General features: G+C 43.4%; 2 protein-coding genes across 5 annotated transcripts in view; one reads left to right on the top strand and one right to left on the bottom strand.

Moving 5' to 3' along the window:
• The window catches only part of BRF1 (BRF1 RNA polymerase III transcription initiation factor subunit), a 160,773-nt gene that overhangs the window by 70,516 nt on the left and 63,610 nt on the right, over positions 1-26,647 (top strand). Inside the window, exons 1-8 of one of the 2 annotated variants that reach the window (XM_042862734.1) lie at positions 1,291-1,316; positions 2,205-2,277; positions 9,537-9,686; positions 11,305-11,398; positions 20,661-20,787; positions 22,023-22,062; positions 22,152-22,244; positions 23,037-23,315. In XM_042862734.1, coding sequence (XP_042718668.1) covers positions 1,296-1,316; positions 2,205-2,277; positions 9,537-9,686; positions 11,305-11,398; positions 20,661-20,787; positions 22,023-22,062; positions 22,152-22,244; positions 23,037-23,315 — 877 coding nt within the window. In that variant the 5' untranslated portion in view covers positions 1,291-1,295. Of the gene's footprint in view, positions 1-1,290; positions 1,317-2,204; positions 2,278-9,536; positions 9,687-11,304; positions 11,399-20,660; positions 20,788-22,022; positions 22,063-22,151; positions 22,245-23,036; positions 23,316-26,647 lie in introns of those variants that run through there. The other variant, XM_042862651.1, reaches the window with a different exon arrangement.
• On the bottom strand, positions 4,196-6,824 carry BTBD6 (BTB domain containing 6). 3 transcript variants are annotated; one of them, XM_042863038.1, is made up of 5 exons: positions 6,684-6,824; positions 6,109-6,391; positions 5,931-6,021; positions 5,683-5,801; positions 4,196-5,462 (listed from the first exon to the last, which is right to left on the bottom strand). In XM_042863038.1, the coding sequence occupies exons 2-5, from the start codon at positions 6,300-6,302 to the stop codon at positions 4,430-4,432; spliced, it is 1,437 nt and encodes a 478-aa protein (XP_042718972.1). In that variant the 5' UTR covers positions 6,303-6,391; positions 6,684-6,824; the 3' UTR covers positions 4,196-4,429. The 3 variants fall into 3 exon arrangements, with proteins under 3 accessions (XP_042718972.1, XP_042718890.1, XP_042718798.1); XM_042862956.1 differs by lacking the exon at positions 6,684-6,824 and adding an exon at positions 6,550-6,666; XM_042862864.1 differs by lacking the exon at positions 6,684-6,824 and having other exon boundaries at positions 6,109-6,539.

Below are 26,647 nucleotides of genomic sequence, written 5' to 3'. Positions count from 1 at the left end.
ATAGCTTTAAAAACAAAAAACAAAAAACCCTGTCTTCTTATGTCTCTTTGTATTTATTTGTTCTTCGATGATTGCATTTCTGGAAAGTTTCCTTGGGAGGAGTTTCGTATAATGACGTGGTTAGATGGGGATACGCATGAAGAATTTTGGATATCCTGGCAGAAAATCCAGAGGGAAAAATACTTGACTGAATCTGAGGCTTTCTCTAGACTAAATTGAAGGAACTAGATGAGTTTGTGACGCTCTGATGGAAACATTGCATGTACTTGGCTCCACTGAAGTAACTTTATTGATTTGTGCAGTGAAATCATCCTTGCAGAGCAAGATCTAAGCGATGAGGTTCAAGATTTATAGTAACTCAGTCAGCCAACTTAGAAGGCTGAAACTACAGCCAAACCCCCACTCTTTATGTTAATATTTTTTGGACAGAAGGTCAAAACAGTCCATTCCAAAGTTGCAGTGAACGTAGAGCATTGAAAGCCAGCTGAAACACTGCAGCTATTTTGCTTTAGTAATGTCTCTGTGGCTCATGGAAAGTCACGTGCTCCCAAGCCTCCTGTATGAATTGCCAGATTCAGTAGATGCTTATTTTTCTCTGCTGAATTCGATGACTTATTTCCTGAGTACGCTTCTTGTTCAGAGGTTATATTTTGTTTGCTTCCTTGCCATAGAATAGTATTGCTATGTCATCTGGCAAAAGGATGGTCGTATTTCAGACTGCACTTCTTTATGGGATGGGCCAGTCTAACCATCAGTCGCACAAAGCATGGAATGTATCCAGTGATCTCCACTAAATATGGACTAAATTAATGCCATATCACGTACACTTACTTGATTGAGCATTTACTTTCAGGATGTGTGATAATTCTGAGGATTTATTTGAAATCTTCCCTTTTTCACATTTGAATTCACCCACCAAAAACAATCATGCTAAGAAAGTTTTCTCATGAAGAAGAGCAAGGCTAGGTGAAAGCGTGCCAGTATTTTGTTTGCTTTGTCACTAACTTGGTGAAACATCTATGTGCTCGAAGGGAAAGCTGCTTTTAAACTGATAAAGCTCTTTTCTTAAACTGAAGGGCAGTGCTTAGTAACAGGTTATGTATTTCCATGGACGACAACATTGTGTCATTGGCTGCTTAGTGAACACGTTCATCTCCATGGCACAGGAAGGAGAGAGGCAGTTCTGTTGCATGAAAGCAATAGAGAACACACTACCAGGAAAAATAAATAAATAAAAACCTCCACCTTTTTGTTTGTCCAGGAGAATAGAGTTTTTAATACTGACTTCAACCTTTATGAGTGCCTTGCGAAGCAAGGTGAGCATGGAGCTTCGTGGGAATGTTTGGAGCTAATTGGGAATTGAAGAATATCCTGCCTTTCTTGTTGACCACAAAACACATCTTAAGATAGCGAAATAAAACTTCCTCAGACTTTACAAACACAGCTGTAATTGCCTATGCCATAAATTGCAAATCAGAGTATGAAGAGCAGCTCCTCCCATCACTTTACATCCTCCGAGTTTGAGCAGTTGGGGTGGAGAGCAGAGAGTGGTGGGGTGGAAAGTGGGGCTGTGCTGGGCTCCTTAGATTTGCTGTGCTTTAGAGTTGCTTTTTTTTTTTTCAGGTTGGTTTGTTGATTTTATTTTTTTTTTTAACTGATGAGTGATGTGGGTCAATGTCCAAACCCATCAGAACCAACAAATAACCTAGGACGTGTAGCACTGCTCCTTTCCTTGGTAGAAAAGTTTGGTTTGCACCTGTGCAGCGCTTAATTATCTCACTTAACATGATTGTACAGAGCTGAAATTGGCACTAACTTGTGATTATTTCCTGAGGGTTTGTTATATCACAAGATAAACGACCCTGTAAAATCTACTTACTGCTTTAAGATGTTAGGTGACAACTGAGAAGTTGTCCAAGTACCACAGAACACCACCGAGTCCTCTGAGGAGCATAATGAACAGCTCTTCTTAGGTTTCTTTCACTATCAACTCATGCTTTGATTTCCAACACTTGTGCAGCTTTTGATGGGCACCAGGTTCTGCTCTGTACCTCTGAATTTCTTGTATTACTTTAATTGAAATTCTTAAAGCAAGTTGTTTAAGATTTTGGAAGGTTGGTGTTTTTTTTTTCCTTTACAATTAAAAGGTGTGTTGAAAACATTTGTGGTTTAAGATTTAAATAATGATTTTTGTCTTTTACCAGGTGAATGTCTATGTGCTGGGAAAAACTTTCCTTCTGTTGGCAAGAGAACTCTGCATAAATGCTCCAGCCATAGGTACTTCTTTACACTTTGACTTTCGGGTATATTTTTTGTATGATTTCTTTAGAAGAATCTGTTATGAATGCGTAGTACTGATTTACTAAAGTGGTAACTTAAAATGAAGCTGGAATCTATCCATCAATACTGATCTCCTTTATGTAGGACCTTAGAGGTGGTAGATGCTGTCCTCTTCTACAATTTTGATGCTTTTTCTGCAGGTAGCTTAGGCAATATCAAGAAAATTGATGATACATGACAAATGCGTGCTTATCTGCAAGTTTGCATTGGCCTGTAAAACTTCAGTTCCACAAGAACATCTTGTAAGCATTTGCTAAACAGACTATCAGTCCATCACTGTAGTTGCAGTGTTCAGTGTTTGAAATATAAGTGACCTGAAGGAAAACAGGGTGCAGCATTTTCAAAGTATGCAGCTTTTTCCCAGGTATTTGAATAGCTTTTCAATTAATAAGTCAGTGTTCAAATCAAGCACACAGTGTTATGTGTCAAAAGGGTGAAAAGCTCTTGTCTAGGTTGTAGCTTTTGAGCCAAGAGAATTCATGCCAATTCCTGCTATAAAAAAGAGAGGTCTTGTGACTGTTGCCCACCTCTGTGCAGAATTCTTTTCCCTGTATCTTAACCCACCATCACTCCCACTCTCCTTAATCTGTACTGAGAGAATCAGATGCCTTTGTGCTCAAGAACACATGCACCCTCCTTCAGATGTACTCAGCTGGTCACATAACTGTGTTCCTGCTCTTTCAGTTTGCAGCAGAAGCAGCAGCTCCCATACTGAGCATCATGATAATGGTATCCAGAAAGCAGTATACAGGCAGGACACAGCTATCTCCCATTGTTGCATTGAGCAGGATTAGTTGGTAAATCAGTTAGCACAGCCTGATGTCCTGTACACACATCTTGTTTCCAATAATTCAGTTCCCTTATTTCTTTTCCTGTTGTGTTTTTTTGTTGTTTTTTTTTTCTGAGGCAAAATTTTATTACAGTTTAGTTTAAAGGTAAGAAAAGAATAATGCAGCTCAGGTGAAAAACAGAGAACTTGAAGTTGAAGGTAGAGGTACCTGTTATATGTGCTAAAAAATGGTAAATTGGATCATTGTATGATTACAATATTTTTATAAAGAACAGTAAGAACTTCCCATTGGTTCAACTGTAGTGGTGGTCAGGTGCTTGAGGAATATACCAATCTTAGTCTCTGAGAAAACTGAAGGATGCTAGCTATAAAAATGACTGATAGCCCCAAAACTACACAGGGAGAAAAAAGGCCTGACAGCTTTTCCTTATGGTGGCTTCCCTCAGTAATTTTGAGTGACCGTACTGTAAATCTGTCTGCTCCTAAAGGTGAGATGTGATGTATATTTAAGTAGTGGCTGTCAGTGTTACAGCTTGTGACTGCACGAGGTTTTATCTGTCTGCCCTGACACTGGCTGCTCAAGTCTGGTGCATTCTGACAGTGCAGGTGTTACTGCTGCTGTTTGCTGGGCAGGGTGGAGGTTAACACACACAATGCCAAAAGCAGAATGCAAACAGACACGAGGTTTCATCAGTGCTCAGGTTTTATGTTCAGCTTAGGTGACCCACAGCCAACCTCTGAGCCTCCTTCCTCCTGTCCTTCTTGGTGAAGGACAATGAAGGCTGCCTGATGGATGGACTTTGCAGGTGGGGGAGCCTTTCTATGTGCAGCATTGCTCACACCTTGCAGAGGACAGCCAGCCAGTAGTGTTACCACCCATTAACTACACTGTAGCTGAATTAACAGACAAGCCATAACATCAGTAAGGGGCAGCACGCAGGATTTAGGGCAAGTAGAAATGTTTTATATTTCACCGATTCATAAACTGCTCTAGTTTAGAACATTCTGTTTGAGTCAGCTGCAGTCTGCAAGTTAGTTATCTATATACAAAATAAATGCACTGTATGTGCAAAATTTAACATTTTTCTGCTCACTGCAGTCTTAATTAAGTCAAATAGCTTATGAATAAATAAAATAAGATTAAATTCAAGAGCATTCCTTCACTTATTGGGTATAGCATGATGTAGCAGATAGGTAAGTAGCGTAACATTCCATACTGCTGTACAGTTCTGTAGTAAAACCAAAGAATCCCTTAATGTGCAGCGTTGCAGTACTGGAATACAATCAAGGTGAAATGCATCATGCATAGAAAATGAGCTCAGGGATTTGTCCTCCTTGTACCCCAGTCCCGTTGGTGCTGTCCGAGGAGCACTGGAACTGGAAGGTCACTTTCCCGCACTGCACTTCAGTCATTCCCTCCTGCCCGAAGTAACTGAGCTCATTGCCGTCCAGAATGGCACTTACATTGTAAAACGTGTCCTGCTCGACCTGCACCGGGTGCTCAAACCACACCGAGAAGGTATTACTGGAGCCGTCGGAGGTAAACTTTGTCAGATTCTGAGCAAGGACAACTCCTAAGCGCTTCAGTTCAATTTTGACGCTGTATTCAGCTTTGCCACAACTCGACCCATACAATCCCAGTCCCGCTATAAATATCCGTTTGTCTACAGCAAACTGAATACTGTCGCACCGCCCCCGGTACCTCCACTGGTTACTGCGGTACGCGGACGACTGAAAGCGATGGCAGCGCTGCGGCACCAGTCCTTTCCTTTTTGTCAGCGGAAACTCGAGTTTGGGTTTGTTGGCAGCCGTGTACCACAGGAATATGTTGTGCGTCTCCTCCAGCGTGAGGATGTCGGACTGGGCCGCCCCGTTGGCGAACTCTTCCAAAGTCATCGTGGGGATCCGCACCAAGTACAGCGCTTTCCCCAACACGTTCCTCTTGTTGCGCGGCGTCACCGGCAGCCCCTGCCTCTTGCACTCTGCCTCCGCCCAGTTGAGAACAGCCTCAAACACCACCACCTCCTTGGTGTTGAGGGCCTCCCGCGTCACGATGATCTCCAGCGTCTGCAGGTCGATCTCGCAGAACCCTTCCGACTTGAGCGCCATCTCGGCCTGAGCATCGATCACCTCCCAGCAGCGCTGCGTCAGCTCTGGCTCCTCGAAGAGCTGGCTCTGGGACAGCAGGACACAAGCGTTCTTCGCCTCCAAGCTCGTCTCCAGAAAGTTGACGCACGCCTTCGCCAGGGCCGGCACGATGTACTTCTTGGCAGCGTAGAGCGTCGCCAGCACCGTGTCGGCTTCCAGGTCTATCTCATCGCTGTACATGTATCTAGGTGAGAAAAGAAGTTTCTTAAGGGAAAGTGCATAGGCACAGCCCGTGGAAAACTCATCTCTAGTCATCGTTGCTGGCTGTTAGTCAGACGTTCAGCATCTGACAGCTCATGAAGCATTAAATATGTGCGCTTGCACGACGCTGAGCGGGAGCTGCATATTCTATAAGCCACTTTGATTCCATCCACATAATTAGTAGACTCGGAGCGGCCACTTACTTTAATAGGATTAGAAAGGCTGCGGGTTCCACATCTGGGATATGGATTTCGGATTTGACCTCGGCGAGATCGCCGTAAAACATAGCGTAGAAGACGGAGCTGCCCACTGCCAGCACGTACTGCAAAACAGAGAGAGCACCTCAGCACCGCGCCTCCCTGCGACCGCCCCACGCGCGCAGCGCTGCTGGGACGAGGAGAACCGAGACGCGGAACCCGTGTGCGCGCAGCGAGCCGCGCTCCGCACCAACCTTATGGGCAGGAACTTTCTTGGATGCCCCCGGCGGGCCCACGATGAAGTGGACGTCAGCCATGAGCTCGTTATTGAACATCAGCGCGTTCCTGCGGACGAGGGCAGGGAGAGGCCGGTTAGCGGCGGGCGGCCCGGACCCACGCACCCACCCGACCCGGGGGGGGGCCCGGCCTCACCTCTCGCGCAGCGTGGGGTGGCACGACTGCCAGCTGGCGCTCTCCAAGTTGTTGTTGTTGAGGTTCTGGAGCTGGGGCGGCGGGGGCGGCTGCGCGCTCTGCTGCAGCTGCAGCGCGGGCTTCTTGCTGCCGGCGGCGGCGGCGGCGTTGCTGTTGGCGATATTGGTGTTGGCAGGGTAAAGTTCTGCGGCCATCTTCTTCTTCAGGGCCAGGGGCACTGCTTCAGAGCATCCTGGCGCCTTGCCGTTTGACCTGACGCTCTTTTTGGACTTCTTTAAGGTCTCTGGAAGCAGAAGAAAAAAAGTCAAACACTTCATGATCCTGCCATTGAGGCACCCATGGGGCAGTGGCATCGGCGAGAGGGACCGCCGGCTCCCGAACCAGGTCCCGCGTTGTGGATGGGCGCTCCCAGGCCGCCGTCCTGAGCGCTCCGGTGCTCACCTCGCAGCGGGCAGTGCGGGCGGGCGGCTCCGGCCCCCGAGGAGGAGGAGAAGAAAAACCAGCCAAAAAAAAAAAAAAAAAAAGCCCAAAAAAAAACCAAAAAAAAAAAAACCAAAAAAAAAAAACCAGCACACCACCACAATCCCCACGGATCCAGCAGGGCACGGCGTCAATCCGCAGATTCTCCAGGTGTTACCGCCCGCCGCCGGCTCCCCGCTGCCAGCGGCGCTCCGCTCCGTCCTTCCCCTCCCGGTGCTGGAGGCGGCGGCGGCGGGGGCACATCCGGGCCGGGGCGGCGGCGGCTCTCCGCAGTCCGCTGCCGGGCGCACCAACTTTCCTCCTCCTCTCCCCGCGGCGGCCGCCGCCTCCTCCTCCTCCGCCGCCGCACGGCGCTGCTCCTCCGCGCTGCTCCCGCCCGCCCCGGGGGCGTTGCTGGCGGCGGGGCGCCCCGGCTGCTCGGCGGCGGAGGCAGCGCTGCCCCGGGCGCTCCCCTCACGGCTGTGCTCGGCGCGGCTCTGCCGGGCCCTGCCTCCTCCTCCCGCCCTAAGAGGAGCGCCGCGCCGCGCGTCACGGCCCCCGCGCCAATGGGGAGCGCCGGGGCGCGGCGGGGAGAGCCGCCCCCCTCCTCGGCGACGTGCGCCGGGCAGCGCCGCCCGCTCCTCCCCGCTGCGCCCGCTCGGGGGCGCCGTGCCGAGCGCTGCCGGAACGGCGCCGCGGAGCGGCCCGGGGCGGGCGGCCCTCGGAGCTGCCTGGGCGGCCCGGGCGGGGGCGCCGCCGCGCCGTGCACTGCGGTGGGGGGAGGCCGGGCCGGCGGCGGGGGCATGGCCGGGGCTGAACTGCGGGAAGAAGGGGAAGCGCGGACTGCTGCGCTGCGATCTGCTGCAGGGCTTGCTCTCCTGATTCGTTTTTCTCTCTCTCGTTTTTTTCTTTTTTAGTTTGTCTCCCATTTATCTTTCTCCACCGTTTTATTTTTCTCTATTTACTTTTTTACCACCCCTTTTATTTTGCTTTTCACTTTTTCCCTTCTCCTTCCCCTTTCATTTCTCCTTGTATTTTCCTCCCCTTTTACTTCTCCCTTTCCATTCCCCCAATTCTACTTTCTCCCTTGTTTTTTTGTTCCCTTCTGCTTTCCTGTTTCTTTTTTTCTCCTTTTACTTTTCTTCCCCTACTTTTTGTCTGCTCCCCTTTTATCTCACCCCACTTTTCGTCCTTCCCTTTTATTTTTTCCTCTTCTTATTGTCCCTTTTTTATTTCCCACCCCTTTTAGCCTTTCTCCCTCTTTAATCTCTCCTCCTTTTATTTTCCTCCTCTGTCGCCTTGCAGCCCCTCGCAGACCCCCACCCTTCACTCCACAGCTCCATGCCATGCCCTCAGCCCGGGGTCTCTCTGTAGGCAGGGGCTGTGCTGCATGGAAGGACTGCCGTTGGTTTCAGCAGCATTTTACGAGTGTTTGTTCATTATTATTTTTTTAATCCATGTGGCAGACAGTCATGTTAACTTTGGCCCCGGTTTAATTTATGTATTGGTGGCGTTACTTTTTGACCTTTTATGGCCTCCTTTGCTATTGGCTTTTCATTCAAAACCATCCACACGTTCATACTCTGGCTGTTTAGTAGCTTTCAGAATTTATAACTGCGTGTTACGTTTTGTGAAATGACCTGTGGGCACAAGTGCTGGCAGAAAACTCAGAGCAGTTTCTGTGCAGAATGCGTGCAAACACCCCCCAACTCCTCTGCCTCACCCTGGAGCTGGGTCCCTGCCCTTTATGGCAGCCCTGACCCCATACTGGGAGGCACAGACCCCATGTAAGGCAGTCGGATCCCATACAGGGCAGCCCAACCCATGCAGGGCAACTAGGAATGGGCCGGGTGCTGCCTGCTGGCACTGCTCACAGTGCTGCAACGTCAGTAGCAAAGTTGCATGTCCACTAAGTTTGAGTAGTGCTTCTGGAAGTGTTTTGCATCTTGGAATTGGTCGGTTTTGTATACTAGCATGAAAAATTCACGCTTTTCCTAAAGCTGTGTTTGTGCCAATACTCATTTTTACATGAAAGCACTTGGAAGCGGGTTTCCTTAAGCTGTTCTCCCAGGCAACTCACTTGCAATGGGCACTTTGGTTTTTATGGCCATGGTCAGGAGGTTACTGCTTTTAAAGTTAAAATCTTAAGGTTTGGCTTAATATCTTAAGGTTTGAGGGAAACGTGTTTGGAAGTCGTTGCTCAATCCTCAGGATGCTTCATGTAAATGCCTTTGTGTAGCCGTGTACTGCTGGTGTGGGTAATTAGGGATAGCAACAGGGCATCATTGTCAGAGCTCGGTGCTACGTGGAAGCGCTCTGATTAGTTGTAAATCTGTGTGGCTGCTGCAGCGCTTTGAGCTGAATTTTCATCTTTATCAGTGTAAGTGCCCACATAGGAGATCAGCTAAGGAAATTGAGTCGGGGCTAATAGTTAACAATTTACCTTACATCATGGATTTTCGGTCAAGTGATAAAAGGCAGGCAGGAAATGAGTGGCTGATACCTCAAATCAGAGTAAACATGTGTTACGTGCGGCTTTTACAAGATTGTTTGATAAATTATAAATTGGGTTAGGCAAAGCACAATCCGCGCTGACAGATTTCGGTGGGTCTGAACCTGATAACACCAACACTTGAAATGAGTTTATACATCAGGAGACACATCCTGGGCTGATGTAAATCGTCGTAGGCTGTTGACATTAATTGGGTTCCAGCAATTTGTGCCTGGATACAGCTTTGAACCCTGGAAAGCTCTGAGGACAACGTGCTTTAAAAGCCTCTTGTCTGTAAGCGAGGAAGGATTTTGTTTTAGCTATGCCTGTAGTGAAAAGGTGATCCTAAAGTTTCATCTGTGCTGCTCTCTGCTTGTTCCCTGAGATGTGAAGCAAGCCGACCATGACGGCCTCACAGTTCTGCGTGTCATAAATCAAGGTTTGGGATTAGGAGTAATTGCGTTACTTTCTTTTGCAGATCCGTGTTTATATATTCCTCGTTTTGCCCATATGCTGGAATTTGGGGATAAGAACCATGAAGTGTCCATGACGGCTCTCAGGCTACTGCAGAGAATGAAGCGAGACTGGATGCACACTGGCCGCCGGCCGTCTGGGCTCTGCGGGGCAGGTGTGTGAGATGTGGGGTGTCAGATGTGGGAGATGTGGGGTGTCAGATATGTCAGATGTGGGAGATGTGGGGTGCCAGATGTGTGAGATACAGGGTGCCGGGTATGTGAGATGTGAGGTGTGTTGCTACACCTGAAGCAGAGTGTGAAAGAAGTTCTGGGAACTGGGAATATCTGTGGACTTTCCGATTTCCTAGGAGCTCAAATTTCAGTTCTGCTCCTACCTTCCTTGCTCAAATCCTTTACTTCTTGCATCTAGGATTTTAACCTTTCTGGGGCTCCTCTCACTCCTATTCTGCAAGCTGTAACTTTTTGTCAGCTAAAACTGCACCCCTCGTGCAAGCACTTGGATATGTATCTTTACACTGATTCTTATGCAAGAATGCCCTCTCTGTCCTAATATGTGAAATTATTTTTTTTTCAGTCTTTTTCCAAGATTCATTGCAGGCGTGATGCTTAGAAAAACCTACAGGTTGATATCAGCTAGTGAGGTCAGACTAATGAGAAGTGCATATAGCCATAAAGTTAGTGTATGCACTTGATTGTATTTGAAAGGTCTTGTATGTGCGTGTTTGAATGGTGCATAATCATAGGGAACCCAAAACTATGCAATCTTCTTACAGGCTGAGAGAGCTGGGGCCATTCAGCCTGGAGAAGAGAAGGCTCTGGGGACTCATGACAGTGGCCTTTCAGAGGGGGCCTGTGAGAAAGAAGGGACAGACTCTTTAGTAGGGTCTGTTTTGACAGGACAAGGGGAAATGGTTTCAAACCATTCTATAAGTTGAAGCAGGAGGTGCTGAGTTCCTACATCCTTCCACACATTAAACAGCGCATGGAGTTCATGGCTTCTTTTGGTTCCTTGGCCTACATGTCTGTGCCACACATTGTCTGGAGCTGTGTGAAGGAGCAGTCATTTGATGTTCCTACTAGGAATTGGAGCCATTCTGCATGTGCCTGAAGTGGAGCTCTGGTTTTGTTTCCTGGAGAAAGGCACTTCTGCATGCTTAAACCTGTTTTGCCCACTGAACCACCATGTGATGAATGAATGAGACTGATGCCTTAAAACAGCTACTCGGTCTACTGTCGTGCTACTCTGAATCAAAACACTAATGCAAATGCAACCAATTGCACTTACCTGGCTGTGTAGAGGGTCTTGCATACCAGCACTTGTGCACCAGCAGGCTGGTGGTAATGGTCACAGCACTGAGGAGAGCAGCTTAAGCAGGTTCTGTGTTTTGCTTCCAGGGGTTTAACTGGAAAGCTTTTTATTCAACTAGTAAGTTCTGCTAAAAAGATGATCACTTTGACAATGTGTGATCAGTCTGAAGCTCTTGTGCCGTATTGAAATAGCTGTGGTTTCCACGGTGAGCTAAAGCATAAAATTGTTAGGGTGCAGTTTGCAATCAGCTTCGTTTTATTGGGTAGGAACAAGGTCTGTAAAGTTGAGTCAATCACATGTATTCAAGGATGCAGCTGAACTTATGTTATGTTATAAAGAGCATTTAGTGCTCTTTATCTGAAGGCAGAGGCAAAGAGAGGCTGTCCTTATCTGCCTGTTTTCTGCTTTTCTTCAGCAAATTTTCCTCTTTCTGACATTGACTGTCCCTGCTTATTCTCCAGCTCTGTTAGTGGCAGCGAGAATGCACGATTTCCGCCGCACTGTTAAAGAGGTCATCAGGGTGGTCAAGGTTTGTGAGTCTACGCTAAGGAAAAGGTCGGTGCCATTTTATTACTTTTATCTTTCGTTTACAGAACTGAAAAGTGGTGTTGTCTAAAATGGATACGTATCAGAGAAAGCCAGGTTATTTTCCTTTTCACGAGTGCCAGGAATAAAATAAGTACAATGTGTTTAGCTGGTCATATTGAAGTACTAACCCTGCCTCTTATGTAAGGCCTCAAATGCTTAGCAGAGGTGGTAGGAAGCACTGTGCCTGTTTAACAGACGAGGAGTTTAAGTCAAATAGTATTCGGTCATCAATGTTAACAGAGGAAATGATTGATTCTCAAAGCTGAGGATGTCCTGCAGGATTTTCTTACCTTGATCTAGAATACTGCGCTGGAAAGTCTTGTCCTTTTGTTGTACAAACTATTTTGATAAAACGTTCATATTAATATTGTTGCACTGTTAATAAATGGAAGACAGCACAACAACTTTAATGATAACTTCACCAGAGGGATTCAATGTGGTGTTATCAGCAGAAAGTAAGAATTTTGTCTGCACCTTTGAATTGGATTTTGTTGAACAGATCTAGTAACACTTCCAGATATTGATGAAGTCAGCATTAGTAGCAGTTACCCAACTTCTCCCAGGTTTGAAAATCTGTAGCCTTTTCTTTTAGGTATGTGAAAATTGACCTAACTGTGAAGCCATACTTTTTGTTGCCCCCAGTACAAAATTTTTCTACCAGCGAAATATTTTGAAGTTGGCTGAACCAAAGTTTGTCTTCAGAAAGTTCCCCTGGTGTTTTACTTTCTCACCACGTCGAAACTGGCCCAGACACATCTAGCTGGATCTAATTTTTGTTAATACTATTCACTTCTTAATCATGAAAAATATATTTGCTCTAGATCTTCATTTGTGGAGCAGGAGTGATAATATTTCCCTGCCTTGCCTGGGTGCTGCAGGGATACATTTAAACTGTTTAAACGGCTGTAGGCACTATAACAGTTAGGATGAATGAATACAAATGCCACTTTTTTTCCTCCGGTCAGCAGGTCGTGTGTTCTAATGTGCATTCTTGGAATTGATGATTTATGCACCCATAGTTGATTCCAAGGCACCTTGGTTACGTGGTTGAATAGTTCATTGGTACTGAGAAAATAAGCATAATAAACCGGAGTTGGAAGGAAAATTAATTTGAGCAATTGTTTCAAGTGGAGAGATCTTGCTTCAAAATTCATGCTTTGAAATGTTTACTCAAGTCACACACATCAACTGAAATGACAGCGTTATTTACTTTGACAGGGTAAACGTGACAGCTGAATTATTTTCAAGCAGCTATAATTACAACTATATTTATCACGAATCTATAAATTTGATTGATGTTTTTCAAATAAGAGCACGTTATATAGTACTTAATGAAGGCAAATAAAAAATACCATTGAATAACTGTTTCTGCTCCCCATTTTTTTCCTCATCTTTCAAGAATTCCTCTCAGGATGCCATCAAGGAGAAGTTGTCTGAATTAATAAGCAGTTGTTTCATGTTCTTAAGAAATTCTTTGCTTCTCAGTGTGTTGTAGATTTATTTCCTTTTAATTGTCACTGTAGCAATTCTCATCTGCAATGAGCTGCTGCAGCTCTGTGCATTGTGAAGCAGCTGAGTGTGGTTGGGTGAAGAGCAGTCATGGGCTGCCTGGGGTGCAGTGCTTGCTGCTGGCTTTCCTTGGAAAGCCCTTGAAGGAAACCAAGATAGAGTCCAGGTTTCCAGCCTCCAGGTTCACCCTGTGTGATGGTTGGATTTTCACATCCCTCCCTTCCACGTGTGGGGTAGACAGGGCTGTACAGATCAGTGGCCAAGGAGGCAGGAAAGACAGGTTTTAAGAAGGCTTTGTTAAGCTTACTGCTGGGCACCAGGGAGTGGGGTTCAGGAGGAGGCTCACCAACGTGCGCTGCACCTTCAGGTCTTAAAAATGAATGATCATAAATGGGACCTGGTTTGAAAGGAGGAAGCAACAAAGCATGAAAGTAGCCTTTAGACCTTGTCATCCATCTTCAAATCAGGAGATCTTAATCTAAATGTTTGGCTGGAGAACGGAGTGACTTTATTTCTAGCACGTGTGGCTCTGGTAAGGACTCAGTGAGAAAACTTTGTAGTTACTTCACAGAGCCTTTTTGCTTTAGGTTTGGAAGCACACAATTAAAATGTAAAGCTTGTTGCTGTTGTTCAAAGGGAAGGCATTAAATATTAATAAACGTACTGATAATTCTATCTGTCTCGCTTCCAGTCTAATTGAAATGATATTAACTTACAGATCACTTTATATATTCAGAGTACTGTACAAATATTAACTAATTAGTCAAATTGTTTTTTTTTTTTGTGTAATCTTCTGTGGAGATAACAGAAATTAACTTTTCCTAAACTCAGTGCTCTTATTTAATTCTCACAACTGTGCCTGTTTAATGCACCTGTCCTCGCTTCTGCTTCTTTAACATTTCCATATGCTGCCCCTCGTCTGTTTCTGTTCACCTACTGCATACCTTTTCTGCACACTAAATTATGTTCTTTTTGCAGTAGGAACAATTTTTGTGATATTTTTCCACTGTACATTATGTAATACGGTGCGGCCCTTACGCGTGTTTGAAGATCTTAGGCACTACTTCAATAGAAATTTAAAAAATCAGCTTATCTTTGTTAACACTTGTGTTTTACTTCTTTGGTTCTCTCTCTTTATCTTTAAATAAGCTGCTTTTTGCATTAAAAAAAATTTCTTCTCAGTTCCACGAAGTCCTTATCTGTTTAAAAACCTATTTGTGATGAACTTCAGACGGAGTAATGTATCAGCAGAAGTGAAGCTTGATTGAGCAGGAGTTGAAATGAAAGGCCAGAACAGCACCAGAGCTCATTTATGAGGCAAATGTTTCTTCACACAACAAAGCGGTAGAGGAAGACGAAGCCTCATAATAAAAGAACACTGTTTACCACTCAGGGTGGAGATGCTGCAGGGGCTTTCTTAAGCAGGGTCCTTTGGGTTGTGTTCTGGGGATCCAGCTCCAGCTCTTTCAATGATGGCTTTGGAAGTTTTCTGGGAAAATGAATGACTCATGCACAGAGATAAGTGTGCTGCCGTAGCTTTTCTTGTTCTCACTGCAGCAATATCTAGTTCACGTAAACTTGGTGTCCAAACTCCTGCAGCAGTCTCAAGATGGGCAGATTTCTGCAAGCAAAAGCAAAGAGAGGAGTGGTTTGGTACGTGAATTCAGAGCTAGGATGGGGAGAGAAGGTAATGGGGATGCTGCACAGCTGGCTGCAGGGCCGGGTCTTCCAGAATACCAAAGCTGTATCACTGCCAGAGCTGAAGGGAAGGCTACCTGGAAGTTGGTGTTCTGTTCTGATACATGTACAGTTGTACTAAAACCCTGTGCCAGGCTGAGAGAGCAAATGGAGAAATACTTTATGTCTCAAGTTAAATAATGGAGAAATGTCTGACGTCCCAAGTTAAATATTCAAATGACTTATAGGTGATTTCTAGCAATCTTTCTAGCAGAGTGAGTCAAATGGGGCTCGACCCGTGCCTGTTGGTATTGCATACTTTTGCAAGCTGGTTTGTCTGTTGTGATGACAAAAGGTTTTGTTTTTGATGAATCCAATTTTGCCAGCTGTGTTACTTTTTATAAATCTGACTTCTTTACAGCTCGTAAGCTAATGCATTAATTAGAGTCCTAATATGTTTCAGTACTTCATGCTTATTTTAAAAACTGCCATTTCAAATTTATTTGGTGGCTGTTACTTTTGATACAATAATTAACTCTTAGCACTAACTTGGGCTTAGATCTTGTAAACAGTTTTCTCTGTGTTTGACTTTGCTCGTCTGAGCGGCTCTGCTAAGAAGTGAAGCCACATGCTATTTTTCTTTTCCAGGAGATTACAGAATGTTTTGACAGAGTGCAGTGGAGGAACCATGCTAATGGAGCACAATTTTAAGTAGTGCTGTAGCGTTTTATTGCTGTGGTGTGAACACTGGAACTGGGGGAAAGACAAGGACAAAGAATGCCAGTGGGTTTGGACTGATTCAGGACAGCCCATCAGTGGGATGATTAGTGGGTTAGTTGTTGCACACAGATGTTGACAACCGTGTGTAAGCATTTGTGGAATTGAAAAAAATGATAACAAATTTGTGATGTTTTGCATCTCTGTTTTGGTGGAAGCAAGCAAAAGGTACTGATTCCTAAGGGCGCTTATGATTCGTACAAGAATAAATCTTTCAAGATACCTATTGTTTAATACTTAAAAAAAGGAAAGAATTACTAGCAAATGAACACCGTAAATGATCAGCTCCCAGTGAATTTGCAGTAAATGACTGTGTGTGTGTACTGTTAGTCCACCACAAAAGCAGATGAAATATATTAATGTAAGACACTGTGGGAGTTGTTTAAGAGAAAATAATTCTAGGTGTGTTGGGGTAGGAGCACAGGGAGGGTAATTTAGCACAGCTCAGGTGATAAGTTGTACATAGTAAAAGTACAGCAATCAGATGACCTCTGATTTAGTCTCCACCTTTTAGTAATGAGATACCTACTCAATAAGCTTTAAAGTATCTCTTTTTATGTTGTTGCAAGTTGTATATTGCTATACAGATGTAGGTTGCTCTGAAAGTAATGCCTCCTATTTATTTCCAAGGAAACAACAAGGGCTACAAAGAGCACAATAACACTGTTTGATAGAGCAAATTTTCAGTTACAAAACAGTATTTTTCACACAGTCACCACCACTAGGTCTGCATTTTCTCCAGCAATGAACAAGAGCCTGCATGCAGTGCTAGTCACAGTCTGCACCAACAGAGATGACTCACTGCTGAAATGCACCACCCACTGCCTCACCGAACTCACAACCACTGCTTGGTCATTGTCAGTGCTCACTTAGTGTCGATGAATGTCACTGAGTGCCATTTTTTCCTCAAGGAGGAATTCAGTTCCACCCCTCAGCTTCATTTGTACTTCCACGTGAGATGCTGTTCTGTCAGACTGTCCCTCTACTGCCACCTTGTCACACGGCAACAACACGTAGTGGGATATTGGTGGGAAGGTCCATCCTCTACTGCCATACCACCACCAATCTGCCTTAGACATCATGGTTCAGTAGAATAAAATAGGAGGTATTACTTTCGGAGCATCTCTTGTATGTACGACAATTGCATATAAAGGAGATTACAGTTCTATTTGTTTACATGCTAGGGGATACTGGAAAACTTTTATATCCTGTAGGAAGCATTTCATATCTATATTAAGTATCACTGTTATGAGTTTATGTGCTTCCATAAATAGTTCATGCATAAACATTGTATGGCTTGGAAAAAATGGGTAGAGGAGAATGAAGCAGTAGACATTTGTAATTTAGTAAACAGTGACCGTTTGCCACAGCAGTGCAAATTCTGACCTTTTCTTATGTTAGTGAGCACACAGGTTTGGAGTGGTAGGCAGCACAGATGAGCACACTTAAGACAGTAGGGATGTAGTAAAATAGTTTTGTACTCAAGTAAAATATAACAGTAAGCCCTTTACTTTTCTTCAGCTTGTAAATGTCGGAGTTGTCAAATCAGCTGCTTTGTTCACTACAATATGTTTTAAAAGAATGCCTCTGAGTTTCTGATCTGTCTGCCATTCTATGCAGAGGTCCATCCAGCACAAGGTACCTCTGCTGCACCGCCTGCTTTCTAGAGCTGGGCACTGACTGCGCGTACGTAAGAGTGCAATCAGATGCTGTGTAGCTCACCATGCTTCTCTGGACCTGGCTGAGATTTACTGGCAGTTTCAGCTACTTTTCCTCTTTCCTCTGAATAGGGAGCAGAGGGCAGTGCGGCTTCTTCTAATTTGTCCCTGCTCAGAAGTCCCTCTTGGACTTTGAACTTGAAGTCCCGAAGCATTTGTGAGTTAGCCTCCAGAGGACCTTGCTCTTTTGAATGCTTTGTTGCACCCCACCACCGCAGAATTTCAAGTAACCACTAAAACTGAGCATTCAGCTGTGCATGGAAGTCTTTTTCATGTTTTTTTTCCCCTAAGCTCTAGACTGGATTCATAAGTCTTCACTGGACAGCGTTCCTGAAACAAAACAGTGGAAAAAAAACCATTGCTCGGCTTCAAAGTGACTGACCCATTTTCCCTTATTGGGAGCTAAATTAAGTGTGAACGGAATTGGTTTACTGCTTGGTGCACAAAAGTGCTTGATCAGAGCACGAGGTGTGTTTTTGTCTGTAAAGGGGTGGAACAAAAGCTGTGGAAATTTTTCTTTGGGGAAAAAAAAAAGAAGGGCTGGGGATAGGAACAGTGACACCAAGCCCTGGAAAAACTTTGCTCCCAAAGGAGCTTGCTTGAAAGAGCCTGTGAGAAACTGTAAGAGGAAGGTTTATACTGGAAGTTGAATCTTAGCCTGAACTGATTGCCTCTGCTTCAGCTATAAATAGAAAATACTTGTCTGCCAAATTTCAGTTTTTGGAGCCCTTTTGAATTCATGCCAAGGTAATAATATCTTAATTTGTGTATCTGTTTGTTTTCCTCCCTTGGGTGACTTAAAATGGCTACTCTTATGAGATTTATTATTCATTTTTTAGATTAACAAAATTACAAAGTGAACTTGGATATCATTTCTATGCAGAACTTAAAAAATAGCCAGCAGCTAGTTGGTGGTTTTTTTTTCATGACGATACTCCCTTGCCCCTGAAATTATCATGCTTATAATTAAGATTGCATCAGTTTTTCATAGCTGCCAAACTGCTGTTGCCTTGTTCCATGCAGCGTAGACTGCTGTGTGCATCAGTTTGTTGCCTTGGTGGCATGTGTCCAAACACTGGATAAAATTAAAGAAATGTTTAGAAATATGCAGACAGGATATCAGCCAATGTAAGATGCTGAGGCAGAAAAGTGGTTGGCAATTGCAGATATTTATTTACATCAAGTTAAAGGAGAAAATGCTGAGGGAATGGCTTGCTCTGCTGCAGCATGATGCTGAGTGTAAGATTGTATAGCCTTGCTCCTACTTCTGGACACATTTGCTGGCGTGAAATGGGCTGCATGGGCTTGTGTTTTCAGCCCATGTAGAATAGGGGTCACATGTAGCCATGCTTGATGGTGTTTCGTGGGTCAGACGCTCATCCTGGCCTTGACTTATGGCACTATTGCTAGGGAGATTGCTTAGGAATTAATTTAACTTATTAAATTAATTATTAATTCAAGCTGTGGTCATCTTCAGGGGGTGTTTGTCATTTCAGGATGGAAGGTTGCGGTCCTGTGGCTAAGATCTGACACTTGGTAGATTTGAGCTTCCAGTCAGGGTCCTGTGCCTACATGGTCATAGCAGCCAATTTCAGAGCCAGGCTGGTCAGCACTCAGCTGGTTTAGCTTGGATCAGGACTGAGGAAGGGAAGGACGTGGGCATGGGAGCTCATGGCCAGACTGGTTGATCACAACTGTGTTGTGCTGTGGATTTATGCTCCCCTTTAGCATGGCCAGCAAACTTGAGGTGGCTGCCCTGCCTGGCCCAGGTACACTGGAGATCTCAGGATGGACCTGTGCTGCTGTTCTGACCCAGGGTTGAAGCTGGTTCTTGAGACAACACTGATGACAACTGAACATTGGCACACCCTTGGGCTAATGTCTGACAGAGTACGTGATGTGAGTCACACAAGGTCGCAAGGAGCCAGGCAGATGGAGCCTCGGGTGTCTGCAAGGAGATGTGCACGGAGTTCAGTGCTGAAATCCAAGTCATCTTGTCACTGACCTGCATTTTGCCACTGACATTTTCTACATTGCTCTGCATGCCTACAAGGTGTTGCTGTTTTGATTTGGGTCCTCATCTCAAACTCTGAGCAAGCATGGCGTGGACAAACCAGATGTCTATGCCAAAAAGCGTGTTGGCTCATAACAGTGGGAGGAGAATGACAATTTAAGTAGGTGAGGCTGGTTGGGAGGGTAAGTCTTGCTGAAGTGGGACCTCCTCTAAAGTACTTGATTCATACGTCAACAGCTGGATGACTGTGGTTGCATTGTGATGAATGGGAAACTGTGCTTCTAAAATGATGTCTGGATCTGGCATTAAATGAATTCTGAATTAAAATAATAGCCGTTTTGTTTTGCTCCTCAATTTATTAAAAATAAACAAATACGCATAGTAATAAGAATATAGGGAGAGAGAATTGTCAGGTGCTATTGGCACTGGTCCTGGAGGTGGTTGGAAATGGAGTTTGTGTCCTGTAGAAAATTTCTTCTCTGGAAGAAGAGACTCTGGAAGGAGTTTTATTACGATAAAAAGTGAAAGAGAAAAATCATGATTACTTTTTGGGAGAAAGAAATTCTGAAATGTCCTGAGCTGGGGTTGCTGCAATAGCTTTGTGTCCAGCTTTGCAGATGGGAGCAGTCATTAACTTTGCTTCCTTTGGAAGATGAGAATATTCCAGTGGAGCAGCTGCAGACCTATCAATGCAGTTTTCCCATGGAAAATGTTGATATTATTAAAAGGGCACTTTCTGTCAGAAAAGCATTCTGCCAGACATTTCCTGACCTGGCTTTACACTTAACCTTTTGTCTTGTTTTCTCCATTTGTAAGATGGATGTGATGGTTCTCGACCACCTGTATAAAATGCTGGAAATTGTGGATGAAGTTAAGATGTTGCAGTGTCATTTAAGAGTCAGTTTCTTTGAAAGCTTTAGCTGCTTTTATGGCAGTTCCCTATGGAGCCAGTCATATCTCTCACTGAAGCAGGAGCTTCTGAAATGCAAACATTAAACAAATACAAAGCATGTTATTATGAAATTATATGCATTCATCTATTCTATCTATGCAACAGGGAGATGATCCCTTTATTTTACTACTGTTTCTTTGTGTCCTGGGAAGATTTCTTCTTGTTTTTGAGCATACTCTTAAACTCTGGTGGCAGATATTTTAGTTTGGGAATCTGTTTTGTTTTCGTTGTTGATCCCAAAAGCAGCGAGACAGGAGAGACAAACTGCATTTCTCTTGTTTTGTCAGGCTGTACATAATTGATTGTAATGGCTGTTGTATTTCTGTTCAGTCTTTGTTCATCAAAAAGAAGTGTGTGTTGTGTACTCTAATAAATCAAAAGCTAATTTGTGATATGAAAAGATACTTACTTTGCAGCAAATGAAACAATTAGTATCACTTCAGTTCTAATTTTTTCTGTACTTGAGCCAAAGTTTCTGGTTCTTACAGAATGTTCATTCTGCAAGTCAGAAATCTGATGAGTTTTGTGACTTTTAAAGAAGACCTTAAAGATGTTAAGGTGATATGGTGTACGCTTTGATAGGTTGACAGAGTTTGAGTATACGCCAACGAGTCAGCTAACCATAGATGAGTTTATGAGGATTGACTTGGAAGAAGAATGTGATCCCCCTTCATTCACAGCTGGCCAAAAAAAGCTGAAGATACAGCAGGTAAGTTCTAAACCTGATGCTCTGTTCATTTCTCTCCTCTTTTCTCCCTTTGGATCAATTAATACTAAATCCTAACTGGCTAGCATCTCTTAAAATTTGGTTGCATCTATTGAGGTTCTTAAGAGAATGGTGAGCATTAGTACATATGACACTCATTAACTTAAGATATATATATATGTATATATATATTTTTTTTAAGGATATGGTTTTACTACCTCTGTGTCATCCAGTGATATGTAGCTTCAAATGTAGCCTTAAGTATCCCCTGAGGAGGGACTGAAATGTCTTTCCAGCCTGAATCAACCCCAGCAGGAAGCACGGTGTCACTGCTCTTGTTGGTCAGATGGGGACATTGGGGTGTTTGAACAGATGAGCACCTGTGGAGCTCCCATGTTTTGCAGGATACCAGTATTTGGTGCTAAGCACAACTGTTGTATTGTAGATGAGAGCCCAGTGCACTCTGCTTGGGTGCTGCCCTGTGTGCCAGATGATGCAGTTACTTTCCCTTTGTAATGCTCATTTCCTGCTGCATGTTTCTCTTCTTCTGCTCTGACTTTTTACTGAAGCATCACATCTTTATGCCCTTGCAAAACTGGAGCCTCTCATGTGACAAATTAAGCTGAACTTACAGCATGCAGGTCTTGAAAAGCTGTTCTAATGCCTGCACTTCTCTTGTATGTGCTGCGTGTGCTCTTCTGGTTAACCAGAGTTAAGAGAGTGTGGCCAAGGAGCATGCTTTCTAATTGGATCAGAAACCATGTGCTTTTTTAAAAGGCAGTAGTATTTAATATTCTAGATATGCTATCATTTAAAGGGCTCTTGATGTGTTTATAATGTTCTCAAGAGTCAGTCAGATTCTGTAGGTCAGTGCTGCAGACTGACATTGCATGTGTGCCACATCTGGCCTGTGCAGAGCAATTTCAGGACTGTCCTTGCACTTGCTCATATCTACAGGCACAATCATAGAGCTTGTTGCTATAGACTGGAGCCTTCTATATGCAGCTTGCTGAAGTAGAAGTTCCTTTTGAAGTACAGAGATTTCTGACATAATGTTTTAAATTGGCCAGTTGCTTGATACCTATGGCGATATAAAATAATTTGAATTAGGATTTGAAATCTTCTTATTGCTTTTAAAATACCCTGTGATTCTGTCTGTGTATACAGTTCAGAAATAGTACAGAGATGTTTTTGAAGTAATTTCATGGTTGTTTTTTTTTTGTTTATTTTCATTTCAGCTTGAGAAGGCGTTATCAAAAAAGCTGGAAGATTTTGAAGGTATAAGTTGTGTTTAGTGTAACAGATCACTCATTTCTTCAAAATTGCATTGATGATTGCTGAGTTTTATTTTTATTTCATCACCACAGGTGAAATATCAAGCTATCAAGATGAAATAGAGATTGAATTAGAAAATAGTAGACCAAAAGCAAAAGGCGTATTTGCAAATTTATCTAAAAGTGGTAAGTATAAAATCTGGTGACTACTTAAATAATAATAGGTTCATATCCTGCAGACAGTATTAAGTCTGTGAACTTGATTGTGATAAATGTGATCATGTAAATGCTTTGGTAGTAAATAATCTCTGTTTATTGTATGAGGGTTCTCTCTGCTTTTCAGCTCATCTTGCCAGTTAGTTGGTTCAGTTGTCAGCCTTCAAATGAACAAAATGCTTAATACAAAATTAAAAAAAAAAAAAAGCAAAATAAAAACAAAAATGAAACTTGTTCCTTACAATTGCAGTACAGCAATCACTTTCATTCTTGGTAGCTTATGAGTTTGGCACTGATACCTGAGAATGTCTCTTTTCATCACTAGTGTTGAGTGCATAGAATAGCAGTACACAGACCCTTCTGTCCTGAATGCCCTGGTTGACAAATTGGTATGGTGGCTCTCTGTGCAGGTTTAATTGGCCATTCATTGGCCAACAAGTAGTTGGCTTCTTTTGAAAAAGCCTTTTACCTGCCATAATTTGATAACACAATGCTTCTGTTTTAAACAGTGACTCTATTCACAAAAATACACTTTAATAGCCAGGGTCATGAATTTGAAGAGTATCTGGAAACTCTCTACATTCATACATTGTACTGAAATAGTGTGTGTGTTTTCTACAGATTTTCTCTGCAGATTTTTTTTTTTTTTTTTTGCTTTGAGGGAGTATTTACTCTATTTACTCTATTTACTTAGTTTCTGTAACAGATGGTATGCAGTGATTTGGGGTTTTTGTTGTTTGTTTGTTTGTTTTCTCCTTACAGATTCTATAGAAGACAATACGTTAAGCATATTTGGAGAAGAAGAGGCAGAAGATGAAGAACTGGAAGCAGCTGCTAATCACTTAAACAAAGACTTTTGTAATGAACTTCTTGAGAAAGATAGGTTAAAACCAGGTGAAGATGGAGAATGCAAAAATGGAAGTGAAGCTCCTGTAAGACCACCCGCACTGGAATCCTTACTTGGTCCACTCCCCACTGCAGCTAGTCTTGGCATAACAGAGTCCATAAAAGAGTGTATTTCCTCTAAGGACCGAGAGCCTGGTGAGTAAAACATCAGTTCAAGAAAACCTGTGAGAGGATATGTTGGATGCATGCAGCCAGATGTAGGTTGTGTATTTTCTAGGCATCCTAATGGTTATTTTGACAGCAATTCCATGAGTCGCTGTAACACTGACTGACAGGAACTGTGAGACTGGTCGAGACCAGTGGTCTGAGTCATTGATATTGGTCATTGAAATCTGCTGCTCAGGAAGCTTCAGGGAAATCTGGAGTGCTGATGATTTTCTGAAGCCTGAGAATGTGTATTTCTTAGTCTAGTAGATTTGCAACCATACGGTAGCTGATGGGCATATTTCAAGCCATGCAGTCTCAATTAGAAAATTGGAGGAAGCAGATTTCTAAGGATGACTGGAAATTAATAACCAAGTACGAGAATTTTAGATGAAGGCAGGCTTTCATCTTAATTTTCAACCATGTTTTACTGGAGCCAGATGTGATGCAGTCTGACTAAGAGTATTCAGCCATTTACAAACGACAAATATTTAAAATGTTTGAAAGTGAAATAACTAGAGGTATGTATTTTCATTGATCCCGGCTTTGTTGTCTGTTTTGGTGTGTTTACTGTTTTATCTTTAAAAAAACACCAAATAGCTCTGTGCAGAAAAGGAAGACCAGGACTGATGAAAGAATCCAATTTTGGCGGAGCCATAAAGCAGGCAGTGTTGCAAACAGCCAGTCGTTCAGACAGGTTTGTTTGCTTTCTCTTTTGTGTGCTTGAGCATTTTGAAGATGGCGTTTTTAAAATTTCTTCTGCATCTTAATGTCACTGAGATGTGGATGTATCTAAAGGGCATTGTATTCATTATCACAGTTAATTTTTCCGTCGTAAGACGCACCTGCCTGAATCTGTTCTGTCAGCTTGGGGGCAGATCCAGCAGAACGTTTTGCTGCCCGAATTGTTCTGATGCTAATTTCTGTTCAACTGCACCTACTTCTAATAGAGTATTCCCTGCCTCCATAGATGAACTGAATGCATTCAGATTCTTACTATGTCACTGTTCTCAGAAACATAGCAGGATGATTGCATGTTTGTATTTTGTATGAACTAAGGCATATAGAAACAGTTGAGTGGTTTTGTGTTCGCTTTAATTACGATTAAGAAAATGGATGGCTCATGGCTTGTCTTTCTCTGGGAAATCAGCAGTTCGTGTTGAAGAGAGGTCAGTAATGGCTAGAAGCTGTTGTTGTCTAGCTGGCCAATGACCTGTAAAAATGAGTTCCAGTGATGGGCATTTCTCAGCTGGCACTGCTATTGACCATTTTAATGGCTGGGCTGAGAACTGAGAGATTCTAAAGATGAAGCTAAGCTGGTACAGCCAGTCTGTTCCTCTGAGTTGGGCTTCAGGCATGTGGGCAGGAGAAGCATGGCCACTCCTGGTATGGCTGCTCCGTGTTCTGCTTTTCTCTTTTTTTTCCCCAAAAGTAGGGAATGTGCCAAATGAAGGAAATGCTCAAAAATAAAAAGGTTTCAGTATACTCATTCTCTTCATGAAATTGGGAAATGATTGTGGGCATGGTAAACAGGTACTTATTTTTGTAATATGCTGTGAAGCTGGTATGCTGAATTGCTGTTTTGGTTGCATTTTCATTGTAGATCCTGTTCCATATATATATATATATATATTATTTTTTTAAGTGACAGATGCTATTTATCTCCATGTTACATCTGGTTGACTTTGTACTGGCACGTTCTGATGCACTTCCCAGTCTCTGCACCCTTCCAGTGTTATGACTGGGTGGTGTGAGTGCATCATTTCTGAGGACCTTTGGGTACAGGAACAGTAATGGAGCCTTGGTGTATTTTGGATGACCAAGAGCCTGGTCTGGCAGTTGGTCTGGGAAGTCATGTTTCTGTGTAAAGAAAACTTCTTGTAGAGATGCCCCCCATTGGTCACTTGTGCATCATAGCACTGAGCCCCATTGGAAACACTGTAGGTATCTCCAACGCTTCAAGCACTGATGCCTTGAGTTCTGCCTCGCCATGCTGGGGAGTCTGGGAAAGGTTTGTATACAAAGGTAGGATCTTCTGTCAGGCCAACTACTGTAGTTGTAAGAATCAGACGCCTTCCAAGCCCTCCTTGAAGTCTAAAAAAGAAGTGACAGCTTTCAAAACTAAAAATAGGATGAAAGCGGTTGCTCCAAGTTTAATTTGAAATAACACGTTTAGAGATCATCTCAGGAAGCAAAAGTGGCTTGTACCTGTGGAGAGAGGAAGCAAAGATGGTAACATTTCCACGTTCATCCTGTGTATCTGAATTTAGTTTAGTACAATTTATATTGTGAATTTTGACTGAATATGAGTTTGCTATGGTATTTCACGTTCCAGTGTGTCAGTGCGTTGGAGGAAGTAGAGAGTCAATATAACACACCTAAGGTGACATTTTTGCCATCTCCACAGCTGTGTAAATGAGAAAACAGGAGCTTTGCTCTCTTCCCTTAGCCCTCTCCATCCCAAAAACATTTTCCACTATGCAGAGCAGTGGGATGAGGTTGGACTGGAGATCTTGGTCAGGATGGCACTGTATCTCCTTGGGGCTGCACTTGATGGATGGGCATATTGCAGTGTTTGGGAATGACAGGTGTGTTTCTACCTGGGGAAAATTCAGAGCAAACCTTCATGGTGATACATGGTGTAGCTGGGCAGGTGGCCATGAGCAGGTGCACTGTGTGCAATGTGTAGCCTCCTAAATGCAGGGTATCTTTTTGATTCTCTGTAATAATCTCTGTTCCTCAAAAAAAAGCTCTGCTGTAGGTGCCTTCTGCAAAGTCCTTTTATTTGGCTCTTACACGTGGTTATTCAGTTTATAATTGCCTACATCAGCTGCTTTGGGAAATCTTCCACCTTTGTGCTACAATGGCTGCAGCAACAGCATAAGGTTCCTCACAGGCTGCACTGGCAGATAAGAGTTAGGTGCAGAGCTTAGGTATTAAGAGAAATTCTGCCTATTTTTGCTTCACTTACAATTGGTGTTTGAGCAACATGAGACTGTCTATATGAATGTTTTATGGAAAGTGTAGTATTTTAGCAAATTTGCATTACAAAGAGGGCATGTAAGGTACTGGGTTAATGAGGCTGAGGCTTAGAATAAACATTGCATTTGACAGTTTTTTCTCCTACAAAGCGTAATAATTTGCAGAGATATTTGAGCTGAAATCTCTCTGAGTCGTTGCAAACTGCTGCTTATTCTTTGTGATAAAAGAGCTTTATTGTGGGATCACAGTTTCAGAGGTGAATCTGGGAGATCAGTCTGTCAGTTTCCTGGTGGAGCAGTGTTGCTGCAGCCTCCCCATGATGTATGTGGGTATTCTTTGTG

The sequence above is a fragment of the Lagopus leucura genome, unplaced genomic scaffold (assembly GCF_019238085.1).
Source record: "Lagopus leucura isolate 7727_CA_CO unplaced genomic scaffold, USGS_WTPT01 Super-Scaffold_1, whole genome shotgun sequence".
Lineage (NCBI taxonomy): Eukaryota > Metazoa > Chordata > Aves > Galliformes > Phasianidae > Lagopus > Lagopus leucura.
This window is presented reverse-complemented; position numbering and strand designations above follow the sequence as displayed.